This window comes from Penicillium soppii, assembly GCF_028829465.1.
Source record: "Penicillium soppii strain IBT 18220 chromosome Unknown utg000010l, whole genome shotgun sequence".
Taxonomy (NCBI): Eukaryota; Fungi; Ascomycota; class Eurotiomycetes; order Eurotiales; family Aspergillaceae; genus Penicillium; species Penicillium soppii.
In genome coordinates, this window is record NW_026643240.1 from 1,620,478 (window position 1) to 1,643,586 (window position 23,109).

The window sequence follows — 23,109 nt, forward strand, 5'->3', positions numbered from 1 at the left end:
GTGAAAGATTGTGAGGATGATGTGGCTCGGAACCGAAGACAAAGGAGTTGAAGCTTGAGGTTTAGAGCTGAACAATGCCGTATGTGAAGCTCACAGTGCCCACTGGGCGCCAGTCAATGATTACTAAGATGCGATGTTTTGAAGCCTGCAAATTCAGGCTCAAATTAGGCAAACAGAACATATGTAGCAAATGGTGCAAACAAATATAATGGAACCATGGAAGAGAGCTCCCCATGAAATGAGTCATCAATAGATTTGATTGGTCAAGCAGCTGCCCGATGACTTGATCATCTGCAATAAGGAAAGTACTTTGTGCCCGGCAGAAGGCAACGGTCAAAGAGCTACTCCGTACATTTCTCACTAACCACGAGTTTTGTTCTACCTAGAATCTGCAATGTCTTTTATGCAGCTCCGCTAATAAAATTTTCATTGAATCTTTTTGACCGGTTTTTTTTTACGATTTTGCGTTTTACTTAGATCTATCTGGATAATGTCTTGGGGAACTTGGGTCTTATCGCTTTGATCCTTCTTTTTTTCCTCCATTTTTGGGCAACAAAGAAAACCAAGGTGAGGGGAAATTCGACAATCGTGCTTCTATCTTCCTCCCCCTCTCCATCAGTTCTTGTTCATCGCGTGTTTATTGAATCAATACCATGGCGGGTGATAAAAGAAACCCTGACTCCCGCGAGTCAGCACAGCCATCTGCGGCGGCGGGAAATGAAACTCCGACCTCTGAGATAGCATCTCCAATGAGATCCTCTGTACCAGGGCGGAGAACATACGGTAAGTGTGGCTTTTGTGTAACATACGAGAAAGACAGCATGAGGCTGAGACGAATTGCAGGTACACTCGAGACCTCTTCCTTCGAGGCAACCTATCCTGAATCGCGTGATAATGGCCAAGAAGAATCTTCAAGTCGCGCATTCACAACCCAATCGTCCGCATCCCCCGATAAACCACGGAAACCTTCGTTGTCGCGCCGCATGACTTCTTCCAAGCGTCCCGCGAAGGGACGAGATTTCTCGACGGATGACGCTGCCAATGAGGTCAAACAATATATGAATATGAAGCAATCGGGCGGCACGTCTCCGAGAATGCGTCCGCTGAGAAGACAAAGTTCAACGCTGAAACGCCGTCCTAGTACTCGACCCAGCCCCTTGGCGAGGGCTGATTCGGAGGGCTACAACAACCCAGACGAGACGGGCCTACCTGACCCTAGTCTGGACTTCGACACCGACGCCGACACCATGCAACGCTATGAGAACAGCGGGGATGACAGCGAAGAGGACGAAATTGATTCGGAGGAAGATGGTGCTGTAAGTGATGCCGAGAGCTACACGCTTAAAGCGCGCCAGCAAGCTATCAACCGCACGCATCCATTTGGTATCAGGATCTGGAAGCCTGCGCTGTATAAGAAAAGTCGTTCTGTGGAGAAGACCGCCGAGGGTGACATTCACTCATCCCCGGGTGGTTATGTCAGCCCCATGCTATTCCTAACCAACCTCATTTGGTCTTTGTTCTTTGGGTGGTGGCTTGCGCTTGTTTCTCTGACAGCTGCCATGGCATGCTTTTTCTTTGCCTACTCGTCCAGTGCTGTGGCATATGGAAGAGTATTTGCGGGGCTTTCGAGATATCTGTTCTATCCGTTCGGCTCATTCGTTCTTCTACAAACGGATGAAATTTATGCCGAAGAAGACGAAGGCGAGGGCCGCAGTATTAGTGAATACGAACAATGGCAGAGTGGTGATCTGGAACATGGTCGTCTATTCTTCGGACCTCGCAGGGACCGATCACTAGTTGGCAGAAGAAGGAACAGCGTTGATTCAGCTGGTGAGCAAGACAGCTTACTCGGGCGGCCCCAACGTGGACAGCGCGAAGACTCTGGACTCAATCACTCCAAACGTCGTCTTTTCGGACGTGGCGAATGGACATTGGGCCGGGTTGTATTCTTCGTGTTTTTCTACTTTTTGGTCGGACCTCTCATGCTTATGGTGTCGCTCATTTGCTGGCTCTTGGTTTTCTGGATCCCCATGGGCCGTGTCACAATTACGCTTGTGAGCCATCTACGTAGACATCCTCTGGCATTGTCCTTTCATTCCGATTCTACATATGCCAGGTCAAGCACCGCTGGATCTCCATCGTCCATTCTTCTTTGCACCTACCGAGCTGCGGGAACAAGGTACTGGAAGTATACAGTCGACGGCACGAACATTTTCCTGATCAACCTCCTTGGGGTGGTTATATTTGTGATTGCTGACTACTTTATTTTGGCCGGAATGCTGGGGATGAAAAACTGGCTTACCCATCCAGGGTTGATCTTCACGCTCGCTTTGCTGTCCATCATCCCTCTGGCTTATTTCATTGGACAAGCCGTTGCCTCGATCTCAGCTCAGTCCTCAATGGGCTTGGGTGCTGCCATTAACGCATTCTTCTCGACAATCGTTGAGGTATACCTCTATTGTGTAGCTTTGACCGAGGGCAAATCTCAGCTTGTCGAGGGAAGTATTATCGGCAGTATATTTGTCGGTATCTTGTTTCTCCCCGGTTTGTCCATGTGCTTCGGTGCTTTCGCGCGCAAGACCCAACGGTTCAATGTGAGATCAGCTGGTGTGACATCTACAATGCTACTGTTCGCGGTGGTTGCTGCTTTCGGCCCCACACTCTTCTATCAAGTTTATGGCAGCGTAAGTTCTATCCTCGGCTTTTATCTCAAACGATTATTGACTGACTGTTGCACAGCATGAACTAAATTGTCATTCTTGTGTGGATTCCCTCGACCCGGAAAGCCGAGACTGTCGTCGCTGTTATTTCTCGCAAACGGCGGCTGTCAATGACACATTCTTCCAAAAGGCGGTGCAGCCTTATGCGTGGATTGCCGCATTTTGCTTGTTCTTAGCGTACGCCATTGGCCTATGGTTCACTTTGAGGACCCATGCGGCCCTCATCTGGGCATCAGAGGTGGAGGATAAGAAGCATGCTCAGTCCCACGCTCAAGGTCTTCAAGATTCGTTCACTTTCGAACCAAATGAATCAGGACACCTTCTGTTCCCAAATGGCCAACCAGAAGCCTCCGGTGCGGCTCCTGGATCCAAAGACTCGATCCGCGAATCTCAGCTGTATAAACGAATCTTGGGCCAATCGTTGAAACAGATTGGCTTGGATGACAGTCGCCCGTCTGATCAGGTTGCAGGCGACAACACCACCGAGTCCACAAACAATACCCCATATCTGGTGCCACCCCGTTCTAGCGGCGAAGACGGTTGCCCTGTGCCCAAGGCTCTCCGTGGTCTCAACAATGAAGACAACGAACGCCTAATGCGCCAGTTCACCGAAGTTGCGGCTACTGCTGCTGCTGTAGCTGCTCGGGATGCAACTCGCAGCCGCAAGCCTACCCAGCACCACCAACACCAGTCTGCTAGTCGTCAGGCCAGCCGTCCTGCTGCTGACCATTCGCGGGTTCTTGGTGAGGAAGTGGAGGATCTTGGCATTGCTCCAGCGCCCTCTTCTGGAGGACATGACGCACCTAATTGGAGCAAGAGCAAGAGTTCTATCGTACTTCTTGGGGCAACCCTTCTCTACGCAGTGATTGCTGAGATCCTTGTCAACACTGTCGATGTTGTGTTGGAGAGTGTGGATATTGATGAGAAATTCCTTGGAATCACCCTTTTCGCCTTGGTTCCGAACACCACTGAATTTCTGGTACGTTGACCTCAAACGCCTTATGAGCCCATCCGTTGGCCATTGCTAACTTTTCACGCAGAATGCCATCTCTTTTGCGATGCATGGTAACATCGCCTTGTCCATGGAAATCGGATCTGCCTACGCATTGCAGGTTTGTTTGCTACAAGTGCCCGCTGTAGTTCTCTTCAGTGCGCTCTACGGTCGTGGGCTGGATCCAGCTGAACTTGTCAGCCACTCATTCAAGTAAGATCAGCGTTACCATCCTCCCTTAAGACTCAACCAAAGTGCCATGACTAACGCGATATGTCCAACAGCTTGATATTCCCTCAATGGGACATGATTACCGTTATTCTTTGTGTATTCCTATTGTCTTATGTATACGGCGAAGGAAAGAGTAATTATTTCAAGGGATCCATCCTTGTTCTTTGCTACTTCGTCGTCATTCTCGGCTTCTATATGTCGGGCTACGTTAATATGGACAGTATGGGCGTGGATCGCTTTGATACCCTGGCTGTTGGCAGTACAAGCCGTACTGAAAAATTCTACACTATTGGTCGAACAAGAGGAGGAGAAGCTTACTGAGGTGCGCATGTTCATGGCCTTTGGACCGAATACTTATTCTCTCAATGTTGTTGCATAGCGAACCTTGTTTTTCGGATCTTTATGTACTTGTGTTTATAAGGATATGATGTTTCTTTATGATACTTGCTCTAATGACCCAAGCTCTGCTCACTGGGCTACATATCATTTTGCATGCTTTAATTTTGAGACTACTCTGAACAAATTTTCAACTGCCTTCCGTTTTGTTCGTACTTGATATTCTGCGGTAATGACCGATTCCTGTTATACCCTCACAATCCGTAAATTGTGTCCAATATGACACATGTCCAACTCTTTTTGGCATTTTGAAGGGGTTTGAAAAAGGTCGGTTCAATGATCAGATGAAATTAAGTGGATTTCCAGGTCCCAACAGCTTCATCCACCATACTCCGATACTTTTGCTGCTTGAAGCACTGTTCCAAGAAGACTTCATACTTGACCTTGAGCAAAGCTTTCTCGTTCGCATCCTTTGTTGGCAACACCTTTTTGCCAGGCTTGCTCATCCGGTCCATGATATCCCACAGGTCTTCGGTCTTACCCTGGGAATCAGCACTGGCGGCCTTTGCGCCTAACATAGCAGCACCGTGGCATACTGCAGCGTGAATGTACCGAGGGATCAAGACGGGCATATCACAGGCTGACGCAACGAGGTTGACCAGGATATCATTCTGGCATTGCGAGCCCGACATAAACACCGAGGTGATGCGGTGGCCTGATTTGTTCATCGTTTCCACGATCTGCTTTGTTTGCAGTGCAATGAATTCGAGAGTTGCGTAGTAGTAAATGGCGAGACCATCTACTGTTTTGTCGCTGGTCAGACCGAAGATTGATCCGGTCATGTTTGGATCTGCGATGGGAGATCGATTTCCCCACAGGTCGCCGTAGAAGAAGAAGTGACGTCCCAGGTAGGACACAGATGGCGCTCCTTGATCATGAGCCATCTCTTTGAGGTGCTCGTTCAGGTATTCGTAGATGTTGGCATGGTATGACTCGGCGATTGAATGGGCTTGGTTGAACGCCGGATGGGTCTCAATAACATGCTTAAGTAGCTCGCCTGTGGCGGACTGTCCACCTTCTGCCATCCAGTATCCGGGTAGGATAGTGTCCCGGTACGGGCCCCAGACACCATCAACGAAAACGGGGTCCGGCGACATGGCGAGATGACATGTCGAAGTTCCTGCTACAGCTGCCAGGCGAGAGAAGGCCTCTGACCTATCGAGCTTGGGAACATCTGCACTAGACTGACCAGAGCCCAGATCAACCTTGGATCCAACGGTTCCAATCCATCCAGCGTATGCATCGATCACACCACTACCAATCGCAATACCCGCCGGTAGACCAAGCTCTGAGGCGGCCTTCTCGCAAAGAGTACCCACCAATTCACCGGCACTCAAGTAATCCCCGTTCTGTTTCATCGTATGTTAGCGGGATATGCTGCTTTCCATCTAAGGACAGGCTCACCACCCCGTTGACTCCACCCATGCGCTTGAAATTGTCCTCGGTCAAATCACCCAGACCAATATCCTGCAAGAAATCCTCTTGCCATCCTTTAACGCTTCCATCAACCCCAACGGGCACATATCCTTGCTTGCAGACTACGCTGCAGAAGCTTCGCTTGTCGTTTCCTGTGGCAATGTGCGTCAGAGCATCACTTAGGTCGTAGAACTTACACTTCTCAAAGAGCTCCTTTGGCATATTGTTCTTTAGCCAAAGGACTTTGGGGATCTCCATTTCGATAGACATTTTTCCACCAACGTAGCGGAGCAGATTGTGGTTTGTAGCATTGATCTTTGCAGCTTCCTCGACGGGACGATGATCTAGCCACAAGATCACGTTGCGGTCCGAGTCGAAGTTCGGGCCCGTCACCGAGATCGGCTCGTCGGTCTCGTTTGAGAAGACAGACAAGGAGCATGTAGCATCAAACCCGATACCTCGCACTGTGTCAGGGTGAATGTTGTGTTGGCTGATGGCACGCTGCACGGCAACACAAATACAGTGCCATATATCAGATGTAGATTGTTCCTAAGAGGTCCATCAGTAAAATTGATGTTAAAAAAGAATTGTTAGTCGGATACAAGTTACTACTTATGGGTTGAAGTAGTAACAGGTCACTGACATAATAGCCATGCTCGGGTTGCCAGAGACCAATGTTCTCAGAAGCCAATCCCACAATGTCACCCTTTGCATCGATGATACAGGCACGAGCACTTCCAGTTCCAACGTCAATGCCGATGTAGTGATCAATGTGGACTAATAAATCTTCCCGGGGATCACTAGATGCTTTCCGGGAGCTTTGGAGGGAGGCCCGACGATAGGGCAGCGAGGTCATTTTGGAGGCTCTTTACTTTTCCAGCTGTAGAGCTATTTGTTTTTTATGCTAGCTTATGTGGATTAGAGGGAATGGATCAAATTTTTAGCTTGGGTACTTACCAGTTTTATCAGAATCTGCAGAATGGGTGAATTGAAACAGAAGAAAAGTACCTCTATTGTAGGTAGTAGGTTACAGGTTGATGTTCTTTTGGCGGGGAAAGGTACAATGACATCGGTTTGCCCCAGAATCCTGACCGGTCTTTTGAGGAGGTACTTTAAAAATACTCAATAAATACATATATACGTATATGTATTTGGCTATTTTATCACAATTTACAAGGGTGAATATTGTACCTTGTCTGTACTATCTGTGTAATATCCATATAATCAAGATGTATACGTAGATACATATATGTACACAGGTATGTCTCATTCTAATTGGACATTATCTTATACTTGATAAATCCTGGAAAATGACGAATTCAACATTATACTAGATATATAACTAATACATATAATGTATATATATATATATACATACATAGCCTAATATATAGTTAGTCAGTACATATGTTTGTATGAAAAAGCAACAGTAAGCAAATCGTGGGGTCGACGCTCGGGTCAAGCTCGGGCCCGACTTTCATCTTCTCTTCGCGAACTTGAAATCGCTTTACAACTAACTGACTACATTGGACGAGATGTCAAACTTCTCGACCATGCGGCTCCTGTCCCTCATCTTCGCCCTATCGCTACTCTTATCAGCCAATGCCTTCTCAACCGATATCCTTTACTGGCCCGTGGGGTCCTCACAGCCCTCCGTCCTTGCGCGCGTCTCCTATGACCCGACATCATTGAAATCGGACGTGGTCTCGTATCACCCTCCAAAGGACCAGACAGACGGTCTGGTGCGTGTCGGTCTTTACACGTCAACCCAAACAAATAATAAGCAATGGGTCGGAAGTCTTGTGTCGTTGGCCTCTTTGATTGGCAACGAGCAGCCAACATTTCGCCTCCACCTCGGTCCCGCCAACGATGTCTACCACGTCTCCCTCTCTGCCCCCTCTATCGCGCAACAATCAACATCTAGCCCTCGGGTCGAAATTGTATCCAATGAAGTAGGGACACAACCTCACCTAAACCGCCCCGTGATTGTTGGCCCCGATGGCCAAAACCCGGAACAACCTGAAGAGAAGAGCCTTTTGCAGAAGTAAGTTGGGGATAGCACTTCCAATATTTGTCCTTTTGTTTCCCCGTGTTAATCGGTTGGGTTATAGGTACTGGTGGGTTCTTCTCATCGTCACGTTCATCAGCATGTCCGGCGGTGGTGGAGAAGGGTAGTCAACTATCTCGATCGACTTGTCACAATACCTATATCGAAATAATTACTTGGGTGAAATTATACCCGGTCTATGACACACCTGTTTCGGTGCGTAACATTTGATGGATGGATGCTAAGTTCCAAGGGGGAAACACATGCCCAGGTCACTCTGAGTCTGCTTTTACAAAGCACCTTTTTGATGCAGCTCTATCCCTTGAGATAAATCCGGTAGATAAATCTCCGGTTATTTCCTATCAATGGTGTAGAAACATAGGTGAATACATTTGCACATATATATAACTATGTAGCTGGGACTAAAGCTTAGCTACGTACATTCCTCTCTCTCTTTTCCCTTTTTGCATATATAATATGTTATGACTTGTCTATATATAGCTGTGCTCTGTTTACTTATTCCATAGATATCAAATAGTTGTACATATGTAGTAATGTATAGTGATCATGTTTACGTTAAGGCGGAGAACAAGTTCATTGGAATCTTCAACTTCCCAAAACATACTCTACACACTATAAATTACACAATGGACAAACATAAAGATCATGAAAGCGAATGAGTGATATTTTCACATCATCACCTCTGTTCCTCTCTCACCTCCCACTTTGCCTGACTTTCCCTGTCTTGTCAGTTTCTGCCTAGAGACGTTGTTACCTAGAATCAGGCAACAAAATGTCCGTGCTCCATGAATGAACTGCTATAAAATCTAAACTGACCTTGACAGACCCCGCAAGAGCTGTGAAAAGAAATGAACAATGCTTCTTCGATTGCCAACAGAGCTGATTCAACTCATTTTACTGCACTGCGAAACACCTGATTTTTTCCAGGCAGCTCGAACAAATCGCAGGCTATATGATATTGCACGCAGCAGCCGAGAGGTCATACTTCATCAGTTGAATCATACCCCCGGCTTCATCAATGGACTTGAATTCTTTCCCACCACCCAGCTATACGTCACTCTGAGAACTCGCTCCAACGCACAATTGTATGGAGCAGAATCCAGTGCAGACTTCACAACCCACAGGTTTTCAAACCAAGTGGTCAATAGTCTAGCATCTGTATTTGAAAGACCAAGAGAGAGCAATCGGGCATTGCTTGCTTTCAAAAATCACAGCACGGTCTATCTGGTGAAAGTCGAAAATGGGACATTGTCTCAGGAAGCCAGCTGGAAATCTCCAGGTCAGGACATCGGAGAGGTCGAGGTCATGCATACTGCATTCAATGGAGAGCATGGAATATATGTGTTACATCGGTTCAAGCCCTTCTCAGACCAGAACATTGATATCAATCACCCATTTGTCAAACATGCCCAACAGTCTCACCCAAACGGGAGTGTTTTCTTGGCCTACCATGACTTGAACTCCGATAAGACTGTTCGCATGTGTGCCTTCCCCGAACATGATGGCTATAGACCTCTAGCTCTGTCTGTGTCTGGCAGCCAGTTTGCAATCTCCTGGCAAAACACACAAGACATATCTGATCACACCGTCGTTCTGTACCAGTTGCTCGACAGTGAAGATGAAAATGAAGACAGCGATTCTATGGATGAAGATGCCGAAGAAAAGAAGACGCAATCTTGCAAAATAACTCGTTCGTTGGATTAATTGGCCATATAATCAATTGTTTGCTGACAGGTTTAGATGCTCCTTATCGATGTTACACCCTTATGAGCCCAGGCGACCAGTCAAGCCTAAGAACCCCTGCAGTGAAGTTGACATTCAACGACCGAGGCTTCCAGTTACTGTATCACTGCCGGGCTCAAACACTATATGGAAGCTTCCAGAGACTGCATAACATCCCTGCAAGAGGTGAAGTAAACGACCCGAGGCTGATTGCAAACAAATGCAATGTGCAATTCACGCCACATCTCACCCTCCAATTCTCCATTGACATCCCCTTCTTCGCTACTCATGATCGTGGGGGTGTTAACGAACCCTGCCATTGGCAATATCTCGCTTTCGGAACCGCGACGCATCGAGTCGAGAACTGGACAGTGGCGTGCCTCCTGAAGTCCGAAGCCTTCCCCAACAATCGATGCACCCACGTTATGAATCTCGAACGTGGAAGACGGTTTGAAAGTTGGCAGGTCATGGCACAACTCGGGGGATTCCAGGCATCGACAACCTCGCATGGTTCTCAAGTGGCTACATCACGTTTGGGACGTCGAATTGCCGTTGTCAATTGGAAAACCCTTTATGTCTGGGCACTGGAACCATCCGAAGTGATTGATGCCGAAAGCGAGTTTTATCCTTCATCTTGGGAATCTTCTACAGGTATTCTTGTGCTGCGGCCCGTGATCCTCCACCTAGGGGCCGTTTGCTCTCAACTGGCCTTCACCGAAAATGAAGATGAATTGATTGCGATCACTGATCGTGGAGTGATGTCCGTGAACCTCAAATCCAGTGGCTCAGGCAAACGGGAGGAGTTCAACGGGCATGAGATCATATTCGGTGAGAACAAGGACCACTGAACTGCGGCTTAAGTATCGTGTTACCATTATGAGGGAGTGTGAAGCCACGCACGAGGCTGCTTGCTAGAGATGAAACAAGCGTCTTGTGTATTCTCTTTTTCTGAAAAAAAAAAGAAGAAGAAGAAGAAGAAGGAGGAGGAGGAGGAGGAGGAGGAGGAGGAGGAGGAGGAGGAGGAGGAGGAGGAGGAGGAGGAGTTGACGATTGATCTCAAGCACGACCACCAGGAATCAAAATTCATGAAGACCAGCGTTTATTATCTTCCTATGCAAGGTTACGCAATATAATACCCAAAGAAATCAAGTCTGTTCCCATTTTCCCTACCATCTCAACACCAGAAAATGCAGAATCGCAAGCTGTACGACATAGTACACAGAGCAACAAAAAAGCCATTGCCCTGGGAATGAAGGGCAGAGAAGAGGGGTATCCCAATTTCATCATCATCATAAGCAACGAGAAAAAGAAAAAACAAGAAAAGAAAAGGAAGCGCTAGCTTTGTCTAATTCATCTGAGAAACAAGCCATTCGAGAACGCTCTCATAACAAAGTGCATATTGGCTGAGGTTCTGTACCATGCTCGGCCTCTGTTGGCGGAAATCTTCAACAGTCTTCGCAATTAGGTCAAGATTAAAATCCCCAACCCATTCGGAACTACTGGTGGGAATTTGATCTAGGCCTTTACCGCCGTTGCTTTGCGCACGTTGACGTTTGAGCATGTCCAATACACTGTCGACGGTGCAGAACGTCCCCGTACGCCCACAGCCTGCACTGCAATGCACTAGTATCGGCCGCTGGCCCTTGGGTTCCGCTTGTTCGCCGCTAAAGCTGGAGTTGCTGGTGGCACGGATAACCTTGTTGCATTGCTCGATCAGATGGAGCAAATGGGTGGGTTGAGATGTTGTTCCGAAATCGGGCCAGTAAGGATATTGGAGCTGGGTGATATCCCGGATCGGCTGGAAGGGGAATGACGTATGGCGAATGCTAAAGTGTCGCACAATAATGACGGGGTTTTCGTTCGTGCCGTCTGGCTTCTCGGTTGTTGTCTTGAGGCTACCCACATTCGGATCAATGGGTTGACCTTTGGATTCGATATAGATGTACTTTTCTGAATAGGCCTTGACCTCGAAAGGTCCATAGTCCCCGGTCTCCCAGTATCGATCACATTTAACTTGGCCCCGTTCCACCTCGGCGGTAAGAGAAACAAGAAGTCTTACATCTTGCTCCCATACCACGCGCCAGAAGTCCTGCGTGGATGTTAGCTATGTAATAGTAAAGACTGAAAAGATTAAGCACTCACATTAAACGTATCAGGAACAGGAGCCTGCGTGGCAATGTATTTCCGATTGGTGAGCTCAGCCGAGATGTGATTCGCGTTCACATAATCACAGGCTCCAGATGGAATTCCCTCAAGTCGAACACGGGAATGATCGAATGGGTAAATGTCATTATAACGATTCTTTGTGCCCTTTTCAATTCCTGCAACACGATACTTCTTGGCGCTTCCATCGACTTCAGCCGAGGGTCCTTCATAGGTCAAAGCCTGTTTCATGCGTTCTAGTTCCATCTTTTCCAACCTCAGGAACTTGTCAGAAACGATATGTCCCTTGTCGTTGGCATCGGAAGCACCCCGCAACCAGGAAGGAAGTTGCTGTCGCTTTGCGTCGGTCAATTGCTCAGGCTGCTTCAATGGAATTTGCCCAACTCCACCGAGAAGATCCATGTTCTGCCGGATATTTCCGAAGAATGGATTTACGGCAGAGGATGAATCCGGTAAAGCACAGCCACCAACAACAGGAGCAACAGATTGCAAATTGATTCCCATAGGAGAGGGACGTTTGGAAGAAAGCCCGGTCGTTTGTGTTGATGACTGCTCAATCAACTGTGGAAATTGCCGTGAAAATCCTTGAAATCCAGTTTGTAGAATCAAGCCGTCACCCTTCCAATCCTCCGCTTTAAATTTATTGAGCACGTTCACAAGAGTTGCTGCATCCTTGGCATCGGCAGCGGACGAGTCATAGACAATAATCACGTTGCAATCTCTCCACCGAGAGAAGTTTTGTTTGTCAGCGTCGTCTGTAAATGTGCCCTGTAATTTCTTGGTATCAAATGAGGGACGTTTGAGTAGAGTGGTCGGAATGCATAGGTTGAGTGAGCCTTTGATATTGGCTTGTTTGAAATGGGCAAATGGGCGAATATCAAAAAGCATGACGTTTGACTGGGATGCTTTAAGTAAGTCGGCGCAGCGTTCTGGCGAAACCCAGGGGACTGAGGCAAGAGTGGCTCCTTGAAGACAGTGTTAGTATCTCTATAGGAACATTACCAGAAAATGGGAAGGCATGGATTACCTGGTGTGGATATCGAATTCTTACCAGCTCCCAGCCTTTGTCCACCGGATATCCCCAAGGAAAAGCTGCCTAGCGGTTGCGTAGACGATGGCCTTGACCCCGGACTCGTTTGAGTCCCGTTGGAGGATTCATTAAGAGCTGATTCTCGGCGCATCCGGCTAGATTCAGGCTCAGTCTTCAACATGTTCACTAGCCCCGATGATACCAGTTCTTGAGGATGAAGGTGGGCTTTTGGACTATGCACAGATTGGGTGTGAGGCGACGTGCCCCAGTTCTTCTGTGTGGACAACCCTGGATTGGAAATTGGTTGATTGGTGTTATGTGTGGCCATGCCGAAGTAATTGGGAGTCGATCGATCCGTGAAAGCATTCGACATCATGCCTGTATGTGATGGTGAGATAGTTGACTGAAAGGACTGTGTGACACCATCACGATGACCCTGAGGACTCTGTACCCAAGGGGAGGAGGGTGAGCGTCCTGGGCCTGTCATGACAAGCGCTTGCACAGCTCCAAATCCTAGAATTATAATCAGTTTCAACTGTCAACTGTAAGTCAACATAAGTCAAGGATACTCACAAAATGGGTCCCCAAGAAATTCAAGTTTAACTAGTTTACATACAAGACAAGAAGAGAGGGCAGAGATGAGATTATGGGTAAAGAGGGGCAATTAGAAGCGAATAGACCAGGGTCTAGGCAAAAAATAGAATAGCTGGGCAGGTCCTATATGCGATTAATAATCGCAAGGGGAAAATGAAGAAATTTGGGTCTTCGAGAAAAAAAAGTTATGACGTTGTGTGGGGGATCACGGGGTTCACTCGGTTCTGACGTAGACTTAGTTTATAATATCTCTCTATAACTATACTATACTGTATGATACTATACATATAACCGGTATACACTATAAGATATATATATATGTATGTATACTATAGTACACACATAAAGTAATACCTAATAGACAAACACAGTGTAGACAACTCATCTCTCCGGTTCCCTGTTTGGAAATGACCAACAATTGCGGTCCCACTCATGCAGGTTCCACGTCAATATGACAATGTCACAATATGAGCTGTTTACTACAATAATTTTTTTATATTGTATTTTGCAGAGCACATATAATCTATCCATCTTAAGATATCTCGATCAGTCGTTGTATGTGAGATACCGTCAGCGGAAGTGGTGCTGGTGGGCTTGTATATACAGTTTATATAAACTGTCATACACAATTCAAGAGGTAAAAACTGTCTCTCTCATAGCATCAGTACAATGTACATGCATTCAATCAGATGCTCGAGGTAATGGAACAGCTATCCCCCGACCATTCCTCTTTGTCTCCATATTGAATCAGTTTCCACTGTTCAGGATGTCCTGGCGATGATCTCATAAAGGTGAGGTCATGGGAGAAAATATAAAAACGGGTTTTCGTCGTGAAGCATTCGGCAATGGAGTAGCATTAAAGGCGCCCATCTGGTTCGCCCTTAAACCGCGCTACCCGTTTCTGCTCCCATTGATCGAGGTCTTTAGCCATGAGCCTCTGTATACATACATGCATTATCAGTATTGATTCTAAACATTAAGTCGATTCAATGCCCCAAAGAAGAAAATCAGAAAAGCAATACATACGTAGTACTCTTCCTTTTCATCCCCTATGATATGCCTCCGAGGGTTGCGCTTGATTCCCTCTTCCCCATCGGGACCCTTAAGTCCGAGTTCAAAGACTTCATCTTGACTTAACTGTCTGACCTTGCGGTCATAGCGCTCATATCGTATGGCAGCAGCGGGTGTCAACGCAAAAGATCCAGCTACAATGACAGCAATGAATGGAAGTCCGAAGAGGACAAATGGGTGTCGAGCCAATCGCGCGCGATAGAATGCACCGAGTCGCTCACCGAGGGACGATGATTCTGTTGCTGCACGACGGAATGTTTTTGATTGAAAAGCAGGCATTTTGAAAGATGAATATCTTATGGATCTAAACCATTCGAGAACCAAAACGAATTGACAGGAGTGTATGAGAGAAACAATAGGAATTTGGTCGGTCAATAGATAATCCGGGATGCCGGGTTGAATTGTTTAGAATGGAGCTTCAAAGTGCCTCTTGGACTTTGTATTTTCAATCAACGAGCTGTCTACTTCAATCTGATAGCTCGGCCCCTCTAAAGCTCCGTCTTTAATAGCCGAAGCTCTAGGTGCGCGCCATTCAGTTTTCCAAGCAGTTTTCCAACGTTCTTGCCTGACCCGAATACTACACAGGTCGCTTCATCCAATTTTTATCGTTTGACATACCTTCCAAAAGTCATGGCCAACTCTCTCTTCGGAGGGGCCTCGACAACTCCCCAGTCAGGCAGTCTTTTTGGCGCGAACAATTCGACATCGAGTCCTTTCGGAGCCCAGGCGAAACCATCGACCCTCGGAGGACTTTCTGTGGCAGGTACACCGGGCACGCAAACATCAGGTTTGTTCGGCGGTCAACAGCCCCAGGCTCAGCAAGGTGCGCAGACTTCAACTCTCTTTGGAGGTCAACAGCCCCAGGCCCAGAAACAGGGTGCGCAAACTTCAAGTCTGTTTGGAGGACAACAAGCCCAGGCCCAGCAGCAGGGCGCGCAAACTTCATCTCTCTTCGGTGGCCAGCAAACCCAGGCCCAACAGCAGGGCGCGCAAAGTTCAAGTCTATTCGGAGGTCAATCACAAATCCAGCAACAGCCTCCGATCCTAGGGCAGACTCAACAGGCGGACAACACGCAGGCCCATGGACACAATGCAAGCCAATCGACACAACCAGCGTTCTTCAACAGTCTGTTGGAGCGTGGAAAAAAGCGGCCGTTGTCATCTATCAACCAAAACAACAACTTTGAAGAGGTGCCAAGTCTTCAGTTGGGCCTAGATGATATTCGGAGAAAGGCCAGGGAGCTAGGTTCCGGTGGGCAGAAAGATACCCCAAACGGCAAGGGCAGTAAAGCGTAAGATTCTCTAGCTTTCTTCGCATGTTCTAAGTGGTCATGGCTAACCGCAACATTACTTATCAACAGTCATTATCTACTTGCTGCGTCTGGAATCTCTCCGGGTCGAGCATTGCGCGATCTCAAGTCCCTGGATCCCCAGGCGTCCTTAGCAGCACCAGCAAAGGAACTGGATAACTTTGATCCTGACAATCAACGATTTTTACGGAGTATCCAACAGCGTGGTCGGCAAGTCATGATCGCCGAGAGCCTGACCAGAGCCCACCGAGACTTTGACGCGTTCTTGGAAGAGAAGGTTGACCTGGACTGGGAGGAGCAACGCCAAACAATTTTCCACCACTTCGGACTTTCCCAGAAGGATGCTACTGGTTCTGGGGGCTTGAATGCTACCAACAGAGGTGCTTTTGGTCGATCAACCAGACAGTCGAAGCAAGCTGGTGCTGGTACAGCCAATGGACCCTCGGGTGCATCCCGCCGAAGCGTGTTCGGGCGTTCTGGGCTCGAAAAGTCGGTGATTGGGACCCCTGGCATCGGTTTGGCCAGCCGCCAAATCTTTGAAGATCCGACAGAACGAAATGGCGAAGGAGCTGCATCCCACTCACCGGATCTCAGATTCCAACGCGAGAAGATGGGCCATTACGCTGAAAAGGTTCAGCGTTTGAACATCGCCAGGCTTCAAGGAAAATGCTATCCCGTCCTCGATGAGTTCTCATCTGTTGAAGTCCAAAACGGCGGTGATGTAGGTCAACACTCACATAATATTGAGTTCAAAGCTGATACTTTTCAGGTTCCTCGACAACTTTTCAGTGCGTACCAAGCCTTGATAGGAATTGTGCACGAAAGCCCCCGCATTCTCAGCCCCTCAGAGCCCGGGGCAATCAAAGAGCGACAGTATGCCGAAGATTATCTCGAAGAATCATCCAAATCTCGCAACGCAATCGATCTCAAGAAACAGATACTCGAAGGATCAAGGAGTTTCCTTGAAAAAACATTTTTCGACGAAGTGGAGTCTGCCATTGCCAAAAACCCCCGAGAGGCGCAGCTGGGAGGAATTCCGACCGTGATCAATAAGATTCGTGCTTACATTCGGCTTCAAGCTGCGAGAAAGGACCTAGCTCCAGACGGCACAGAGCTCCAGATGGTGAATCAGGATTATTGCTGGATTCTCATCTTCTATCTCCTTCGATGTGGCTTTGTTACCGAGGCAGCTGAATACGTGAGTCGGGACAGCGGATTCCGGTCTCTGGATCACAAGTTCGTGACGTACATGACAACCTATGCACAGAGCAGGCGACTGCCTCGGGACCTGCAGCAAAAGATCAATGGCGAATTCCAGCAACGTTCTCGGAACGCACCTGAAAACACTGTCGACCCTTACCGGATGGCATGTTACAAGATCATTGGTCGTTGTGATCTGTCACGTCGTCGCCTTGATGGCGTGAGGCAGACAGTGGAGGACTGGATGTGGCTACAATTCAGTCTCGCCAGAGAAGATGACCGCGCCGAAGAGGTTGCAAGTGACGTTTTTGGCCTCGAGGATATTCAGACTGACATCCAAGAAATTGGCCAAAGAGTCTTCGTCAAGGGCAACGAGGGGCCTGGTGGCTATGGAACTTATTTCCTGTTGCAGATTCTAGGAGGAATGTTTGAGCAGGCTGTGCATTATCTCGGCACCTATGCCCCGGTCACTGCTGTTCACTTCGCTATTGCTCTGTCATATTATGGTCTGCTCCGCGTGTCCGACTTTTACACGTCCGGTGAAGAAATTCGTAAGCAAATTCCCCTTATACGACAACGGAACTTTTGTCTTGTTTTCTGGTCTTTGCTAATATCCATCTCTTTTGCGATTCTTAGTATCCTTTACCGTCAAGCAGTACCCTCAGATCAACTTTGGCTACCTCTTGACCCAATACACTCGGGAGTTCCGCACTGGATTTGTCGAGGCCGCCATCGACTACTTCACGTTGATCTGCTTGAACGCTGATCTTCCAGGCGCCCTGGGCAAATCGCAGGCCTCCGTGTGCCACGAGGCCTTGCGCGAGTTCATCTTGGAAACCCGAGACTTCGCTAAATTGCTCGGCGATATCAGTGCCGATGGCACTCGCCTGAAGGGAGCCATCGAGCAGCGTCTTGATCTCATCAAGCTGGTAGACCAGGAAGAGTTCCTCAAGACTATTACGGTTCAAGCCGCTGCCGTTGCGGACGATAAGGGATTGATCGCCGATGCAGTGCTGCTCTACCATCTGGCTGAGAATTATGATCGGGTCATTGATATTATCAACCGTGCCTTGTCGGATGCTGTCGCCGTCGAACTGGGCGGTGCTTTACCTAGGTTGCAACCTCTGCGTCCAAGAGACGATGTTCACGTAGATGCGGCAGAGGGAAGCAGTCTTAGCTTGACTTCCGTGGATGACCCAGGCGTGCTCGCCAGGAACATGATTAGCCTTTACGACTCTAACGCAATGTACCATGGCAAGGTCCGACCGATCAACCGCGAAGCCTGCGGGCTGCTGCTGCGCATGATGGAAGCAAAGACCCAGGTTGAGGCCGGTAGATGGGCGCCAGCACTTGATGTGAGTAATCTCTGTTGTCTTTCCTCGTGGTTGAGATATACTAATCCATACAGACTATCAACGCTTTGGGTATACTCCCCTTGCGGGCCAATGGCTCCATGCCATTGATTCGAAGCTTGGCCCAAGCATTCTCGTCACAGCCCCCTATTATTTCACACAATGTGGGACATGTCATCATGTGGAGCATCACATGTATCGGCTTCGAACGCCAAAAGCGAACCTCTGGGATGTATGACAGTGAAGTCCGTCAAGGATTAGCAAATGATTTGCTTACCACAGCCAAAGACCTTATGGTTTTCTCGGGTATGGTCAAGTACAAGCTGCCTCCACGAGTTTATGAGATTCTGGCTCGCGCTGGGGCGGAGATCGGGGCATATTAAAGACTGGTGCTTTGCTTCGTTTTGATTTGGGGGATTTTGTTTCAATAATACATGAGCAAAAAGAGATCAATGATATGACATTGCCTAGGTACATTCAAGTACTTTAATATCCATCAGTAAATAGTAAAGAGCCATATATATACATTAGTTATGCAGTTTGTGCATGTATTCACATATGTAAGTAATGTGGTGAAGTTCGAAGTAGCTGACGCCCCACCCCAGGTTCATTTTCCCCGTTCTCTTTGAACTTCAACTTCTCAAATGGCCGACTCTATACAAATACCCTAGTCTATTCTGTTCTTGGTTCCCATAATGGACCATGCCTCCAACGCGTCCGTTTCAAGCTTAGGGTCTTCCGACAGCGAGGTTGGATCCCCGCACAATGGTGTTTCAAGTGTTTCAATGCAAGCGAACGACGCGTTAGTAATCGAATCGACACGCGATACAGATACGATGGACGAAGACCTCCGTAAAACTCCAACCCCGATCAACCTGTCTGGCGCCCTCGACAAACAGGCTTTACAATGTGACGAAAACGGTTCGACCCAGCCAAACACAACCAACCCAGGTGATTCTCACAGCAATGCGCCTACGACCCAAAGCTCGAGAACAACTCCAAGTCTTTTCAACAACCCGCCTAACCTAGCGCGCATACGAAAGGTTTTGTTTGAATGCAAGGACCCGATAGAAATCAGCCTGGAGGAGTTCGAGACATATTGGCCCTTCATCGACAATGTGTGGGTGAAACAGAGATCAAACGCCAGTAAAGAGGGTCATTGCACCACGGACTATTATATGTGTCGTTTACGGCGTCCTACACACCGTACGTCGGAAACGCGCCCATTACCAGAAGGAAAGCGCCCTCGGAAGAAGCGCGTCCGAGAGGGAGGCATTTGCAATTTCCAAATCAAGGTTGTCCGGTTCGAGGGCGCATACTCGACAGTCACAATTGCGCGAACACCGGGAAGTTGCAGCGTTCACTCGCATGACCTTGACTACATCGATCGAGTGAAACGGAACTCGGGTTTAATGGAATATGCGCGGAAAGAGTCTGTGAAAGGATATTTACCTTCTTCCATCTATACCAAATTTCAAGAGGAGCCAGAGAAGCTCGGGGAAGCTGGAGGGCGGTTCTTCACTGTAACCGATGTCCGCAACATATCGGCCAAATGGCGCATACAAAACCCAGAAGTGAATCTGGTGGCACATGAGGGCTACGAATACCAAAAGGGCCATGGTATTGTCAAGACCCAAAGCACCGACGGTGTTAATGAAGTGCCCTCACAGATAAAACCGGTCTCACCCAGTCCATCCTCATTGCCTCCTGACACATTATCATTCCCGCAATTTTCGCTGGATTTCCTACATCCTTATCTTCCAAATCACTCTGAACGTCGGGAGTTCCCTCACGTCACATTGTCCTACGCCTCGTCAATGGACTCAAAAATATCTCTTCAACCTGGAATGCAGACGGTATTGTCTGGACCGGAGGCTAAATTGATGACCCATTATCTTCGCTCCCGACATGATGCCATTCTTGTTGGGGTGGGAACGGTTCTTGCCGATAATCCCGGCTTGAACTGTCGCCTAGAAGGTGCTGGTGGGTTTGGAGGTCTTGGGAGAATGTGGCAACCAAGACCAGTGATCATCGATCCCATGGGACGATGGCCCGTTCACCCAGAGTGCCGAATGTTGCGAACTGCCGTGGATGGCAAAGGCAAAGCTCCATGGGTTGTGGTGTCCCCGGGAGCTCAGATCAACCCACAGACGCTAATGATGCTCAAAGGTTACGGAGGTGACTTTCTCCGTATTGTAGAATACAATCAACATTGGCGACTACGTTGGGAAGCTGTGTTCCGTGCCTTGGCGTCCGAGGGTATCAAAAGTGTCATGATTGAGGGTGGTGGAACTGTGTTGAGTGAACTATTGAACCCTGAATATACCAGCTTCATTGACTCAATCATTGTGACAGTTGCACCCACCTATCTTGGACGTGGTGGAGTGAACGTCAGTCCTGACTCGAAGCAGGACCCAGAGGGTACACCCAATGCTGCATTAAACCCTCGCAATGTCAAATGGATGCCATTGGGACAGAATGTAATCATGTGTGGAAAGATTCGACAAGAAACCGACATTTAGATATATATCAATTAGGGCATAATTTATACATATATAATATAAGGATATAAATTATGAAATTCTGGAATTATGAAATTGTAGATCGATCTACTACAGATCAAATAAAAGGTCGAAGAAAGTATAAGGACATGAAGTGAGCAACAGAGAAATATAATGAAACAATACGGAGTACTAGAGTAGTTGGTTAGGGGAGGTTGGGGGGCAGTGAGAATGTCGCATTTATTTATGTTTTGGCCTTGGCACTTTTTTTTTCGCGTCACTTTTCTTTCATTATTCCTCACTTTTTGTAAACATTCCTCCCCCCCCCCCCTTTTTTCTCTCATTCTTTGCTTGATATTTCGAAATGCCTCCTAAGAAGAACACTGCTGAGCCTAAGGCATCGAGAGAAACACCATCTCGTACGAGCTCCAGAGTTGCTGCGCAAGACACCGCGAAAACACCTGTTGCGAAACCATCTGTTGCGAAGCCCAAGAAGAAGCCTGTGAAGGAGGAAAAGAAGTTGCGAAGCCAAGGAAGATGACTGCCTCTGCCAAATCCACTTCGACCAAGGCGACCGCGACCGCCGCGACGAAGAAGCGCAAAGCTGACGAGGAAGAGGAGAAGCCCCGTGAGACTAAGCGCTCTCGTGTTGTCGCCAAACCTCGCCAGCCCAAGGCCAAACCAACCAAGGCTGTCATTAACAAGGCCTCAACTACGAAGCTGAATGTATTCGTCTGCGGCGAGGGTAGCTCCGGTGAGCTGGGTTTAGGCACAGCCAAGAATGTCATCGATGTCAAGCGCCCGCGTTTGAACAAGCTTTTGTCGGCCGAAGAAGTCGGAATTGTGCAAGTTGCTGTCGGTGGCATGCATTGTGTCGCCTTGACTCACGACAACAAGATCTTTACCTGGGGTGTGAACGATCAAGGAGCTCTTGGAAGAGACACCAACTGGGATGGTGGATACAAGGAAGTGGATAACAACAGCGACTCTGACTCCGATGATGATGACAGTGGATTGAACCCCCTCGAGTCCAATCCTACTTCTATTCCTGCCACCTCTTTCCCCGAGGGTACTGTGTTTGTTGAAGTCGCTGCTGCCGACAGCTCGAGTTTTGCCCTCACCGATGATGGCCTAGTCTATGGCTGGGGTACCTTCCGAGTAAGTAAAGCAACCAAAAAAACACCCCCCATACGAGATCCAAAGAGAGAAAACTTTTACTAACCTTTTGATACAGAGCAACGATGGAATTCTCGGTTTCAACGCTAATCAGCTTGTTCAAACGACCCCGTTGCTGATCGACTCTCTCAAGAAAATCAAGCACCTGACGTGCGGAGCCAACCACGTACTTGCGCTGAATGACCAAGGTCGCGTTTTCTCGTGGGGTTCCGGACAACAGAACCAGTTGGGTCGTCGAATCGTGGAGCGCAACAGACTGAATGGTTTGCAGCCTCGGGAATTCGGTCTCCCCAAGAACATTGTTTGCATTGGTAGTGGTTCATACCATTCATTTGCTGTGACTGCAACAGACAAGGTCTTTGCTTGGGGTCTGAATAGTTTCGGTGCGACTGCACTCCGCGAGGGCGCTGGTGACGACGAAGCTGCTATTGTTCACCCAGTCGAGGTCGACGCACTCAGCGGTCGAGGCATCACTCAAATCAGCGGTGGCGCTCACCACTCGATTGCCATTGCCCGTGATGGCGAGTGCTTGGTATGGGGTCGTCTCGACGGTTTCCAGAGCGGTTTGAAGATCGACACACTTTCTGATGATTCCGTCATCAAGGACGAGCGCTCCCGCCCCCGTATTTTGATGACCCCTACCGCTATTCCCAGCTTCAAGGCCAAGGTCGTTGCAGCTTCCTCGGATCATAGCCTTGCCATCGATGTTGATGGCCGTGCGTGGTCTTGGGGATTCTCTGCTACTTACCAGACTGGACAAGGCACACAAGATGACATTGAAGTGGCCACTGTCATTGACAACACTGCTACTCGCGGAAAGAAGTTGAACTGGGCGGGTGCTGGCGGTCAATTCTCTGTGTTTACAGAACCCGCTAGCCTGTGAATATTTTTCTAATTCCTGATCTCTCCTGTATCCTAACATCTAATGTCTCCCCTTTCCTCATGTCAGCTTCAGCTCATTACCAGTGTGGATCATGTCAGTTTCCTTGCAAATCTCCAGTCATCAGTCAGCCAACTGTTCGAATTTCGTTACTTTATTGTAATATGATCGAATGTGCCAAAAAGTTTATAGCTACATTTTCTTTGAGTCTCTATGTTCAACTAGATCATTTACTTTGTGGAGGGATTTTGGCAATCTTCATGACTTGTGCCTCGTGTTTGATCGCTA

The 23,109-nt window shown here is 48.0% G+C and overlaps 9 protein-coding genes across 9 annotated transcripts; 6 read left to right on the plus strand and 3 right to left on the minus strand.

The window, feature by feature from the left end:
• Positions 1-653: 653 nt before the first annotated feature.
• On the plus strand, positions 654-4,263 carry N7529_011283 (calcium/hydrogen antiporter; the record flags this gene model as incomplete). The annotated part of the gene is made up of 5 exons (XM_057246809.1): positions 654-783; positions 844-2,684; positions 2,740-3,699; positions 3,761-3,924; positions 3,996-4,263. The coding sequence occupies 5 exons, from the start codon at positions 654-656 to the stop codon at positions 4,261-4,263; spliced, it is 3,363 nt and encodes a 1,120-aa protein (XP_057092158.1).
• Positions 4,264-4,628: 365 nt separating this feature from the next.
• N7529_011284 (FGGY-family carbohydrate kinase) lies at positions 4,629-6,610 on the minus strand (the record flags this gene model as incomplete). The annotated part of the gene is made up of 3 exons (XM_057246810.1): positions 4,629-5,687; positions 5,743-6,303; positions 6,398-6,610. 3 exons carry the CDS (start codon positions 6,608-6,610, stop codon positions 4,629-4,631), a joined length of 1,833 nt encoding a protein of 610 aa, XP_057092159.1.
• Positions 6,611-7,289: 679 nt separating this feature from the next.
• N7529_011285 (uncharacterized protein) lies at positions 7,290-7,929 on the plus strand (the record flags this gene model as incomplete). Its single annotated transcript, XM_057246811.1, has 2 exons — positions 7,290-7,798; positions 7,866-7,929. 2 exons carry the CDS (start codon positions 7,290-7,292, stop codon positions 7,927-7,929), a joined length of 573 nt encoding a protein of 190 aa, XP_057092160.1.
• Positions 7,930-8,677: 748 nt separating this feature from the next.
• Positions 8,678-10,677, plus strand: N7529_011286 (F-box domain protein; the record flags this gene model as incomplete). The annotated part of the gene is made up of 3 exons (XM_057246812.1): positions 8,678-9,512; positions 9,557-10,372; positions 10,460-10,677. The coding sequence occupies 3 exons, from the start codon at positions 8,678-8,680 to the stop codon at positions 10,675-10,677; spliced, it is 1,869 nt and encodes a 622-aa protein (XP_057092161.1).
• Positions 10,678-10,889: 212 nt separating this feature from the next.
• On the minus strand, positions 10,890-13,224 carry ptpA (uncharacterized protein; the record flags this gene model as incomplete). Its single annotated transcript, XM_057246813.1, has 3 exons — positions 10,890-11,633; positions 11,687-12,672; positions 12,759-13,224. 3 exons carry the CDS (start codon positions 13,222-13,224, stop codon positions 10,890-10,892), a joined length of 2,196 nt encoding a protein of 731 aa, XP_057092162.1.
• A 963-nt stretch (positions 13,225-14,187) lies between these two features.
• On the minus strand, positions 14,188-14,681 carry N7529_011288 (cytochrome c oxidase assembly protein COX16; the record flags this gene model as incomplete). Its single annotated transcript, XM_057246814.1, has 2 exons — positions 14,188-14,268; positions 14,358-14,681. 2 exons carry the CDS (start codon positions 14,679-14,681, stop codon positions 14,188-14,190), a joined length of 405 nt encoding a protein of 134 aa, XP_057092163.1.
• Positions 14,682-15,032: 351 nt separating this feature from the next.
• Positions 15,033-18,647, plus strand: nic96 (linker nucleoporin NIC96; the record flags this gene model as incomplete). Its single annotated transcript, XM_057246815.1, has 4 exons — positions 15,033-15,694; positions 15,764-17,463; positions 17,549-18,267; positions 18,321-18,647. 4 exons carry the CDS (start codon positions 15,033-15,035, stop codon positions 18,645-18,647), a joined length of 3,408 nt encoding a protein of 1,135 aa, XP_057092164.1.
• A 312-nt stretch (positions 18,648-18,959) lies between these two features.
• Positions 18,960-20,786, plus strand: N7529_011290 (RibD family protein; the record flags this gene model as incomplete). The annotated part of the gene is made up of 1 exon (XM_057246816.1): positions 18,960-20,786. The coding sequence occupies one exon, from the start codon at positions 18,960-18,962 to the stop codon at positions 20,784-20,786; it is 1,827 nt and encodes a 608-aa protein (XP_057092165.1).
• Positions 20,787-21,129: 343 nt separating this feature from the next.
• N7529_011291 (RCC1-like domain-containing protein) lies at positions 21,130-22,824 on the plus strand (the record flags this gene model as incomplete). The annotated part of the gene is made up of 3 exons (XM_057246817.1): positions 21,130-21,184; positions 21,253-21,923; positions 22,000-22,824. 3 exons carry the CDS (start codon positions 21,130-21,132, stop codon positions 22,822-22,824), a joined length of 1,551 nt encoding a protein of 516 aa, XP_057092166.1.
• Between the last annotated feature and the right edge of the window lie 285 nt (positions 22,825-23,109).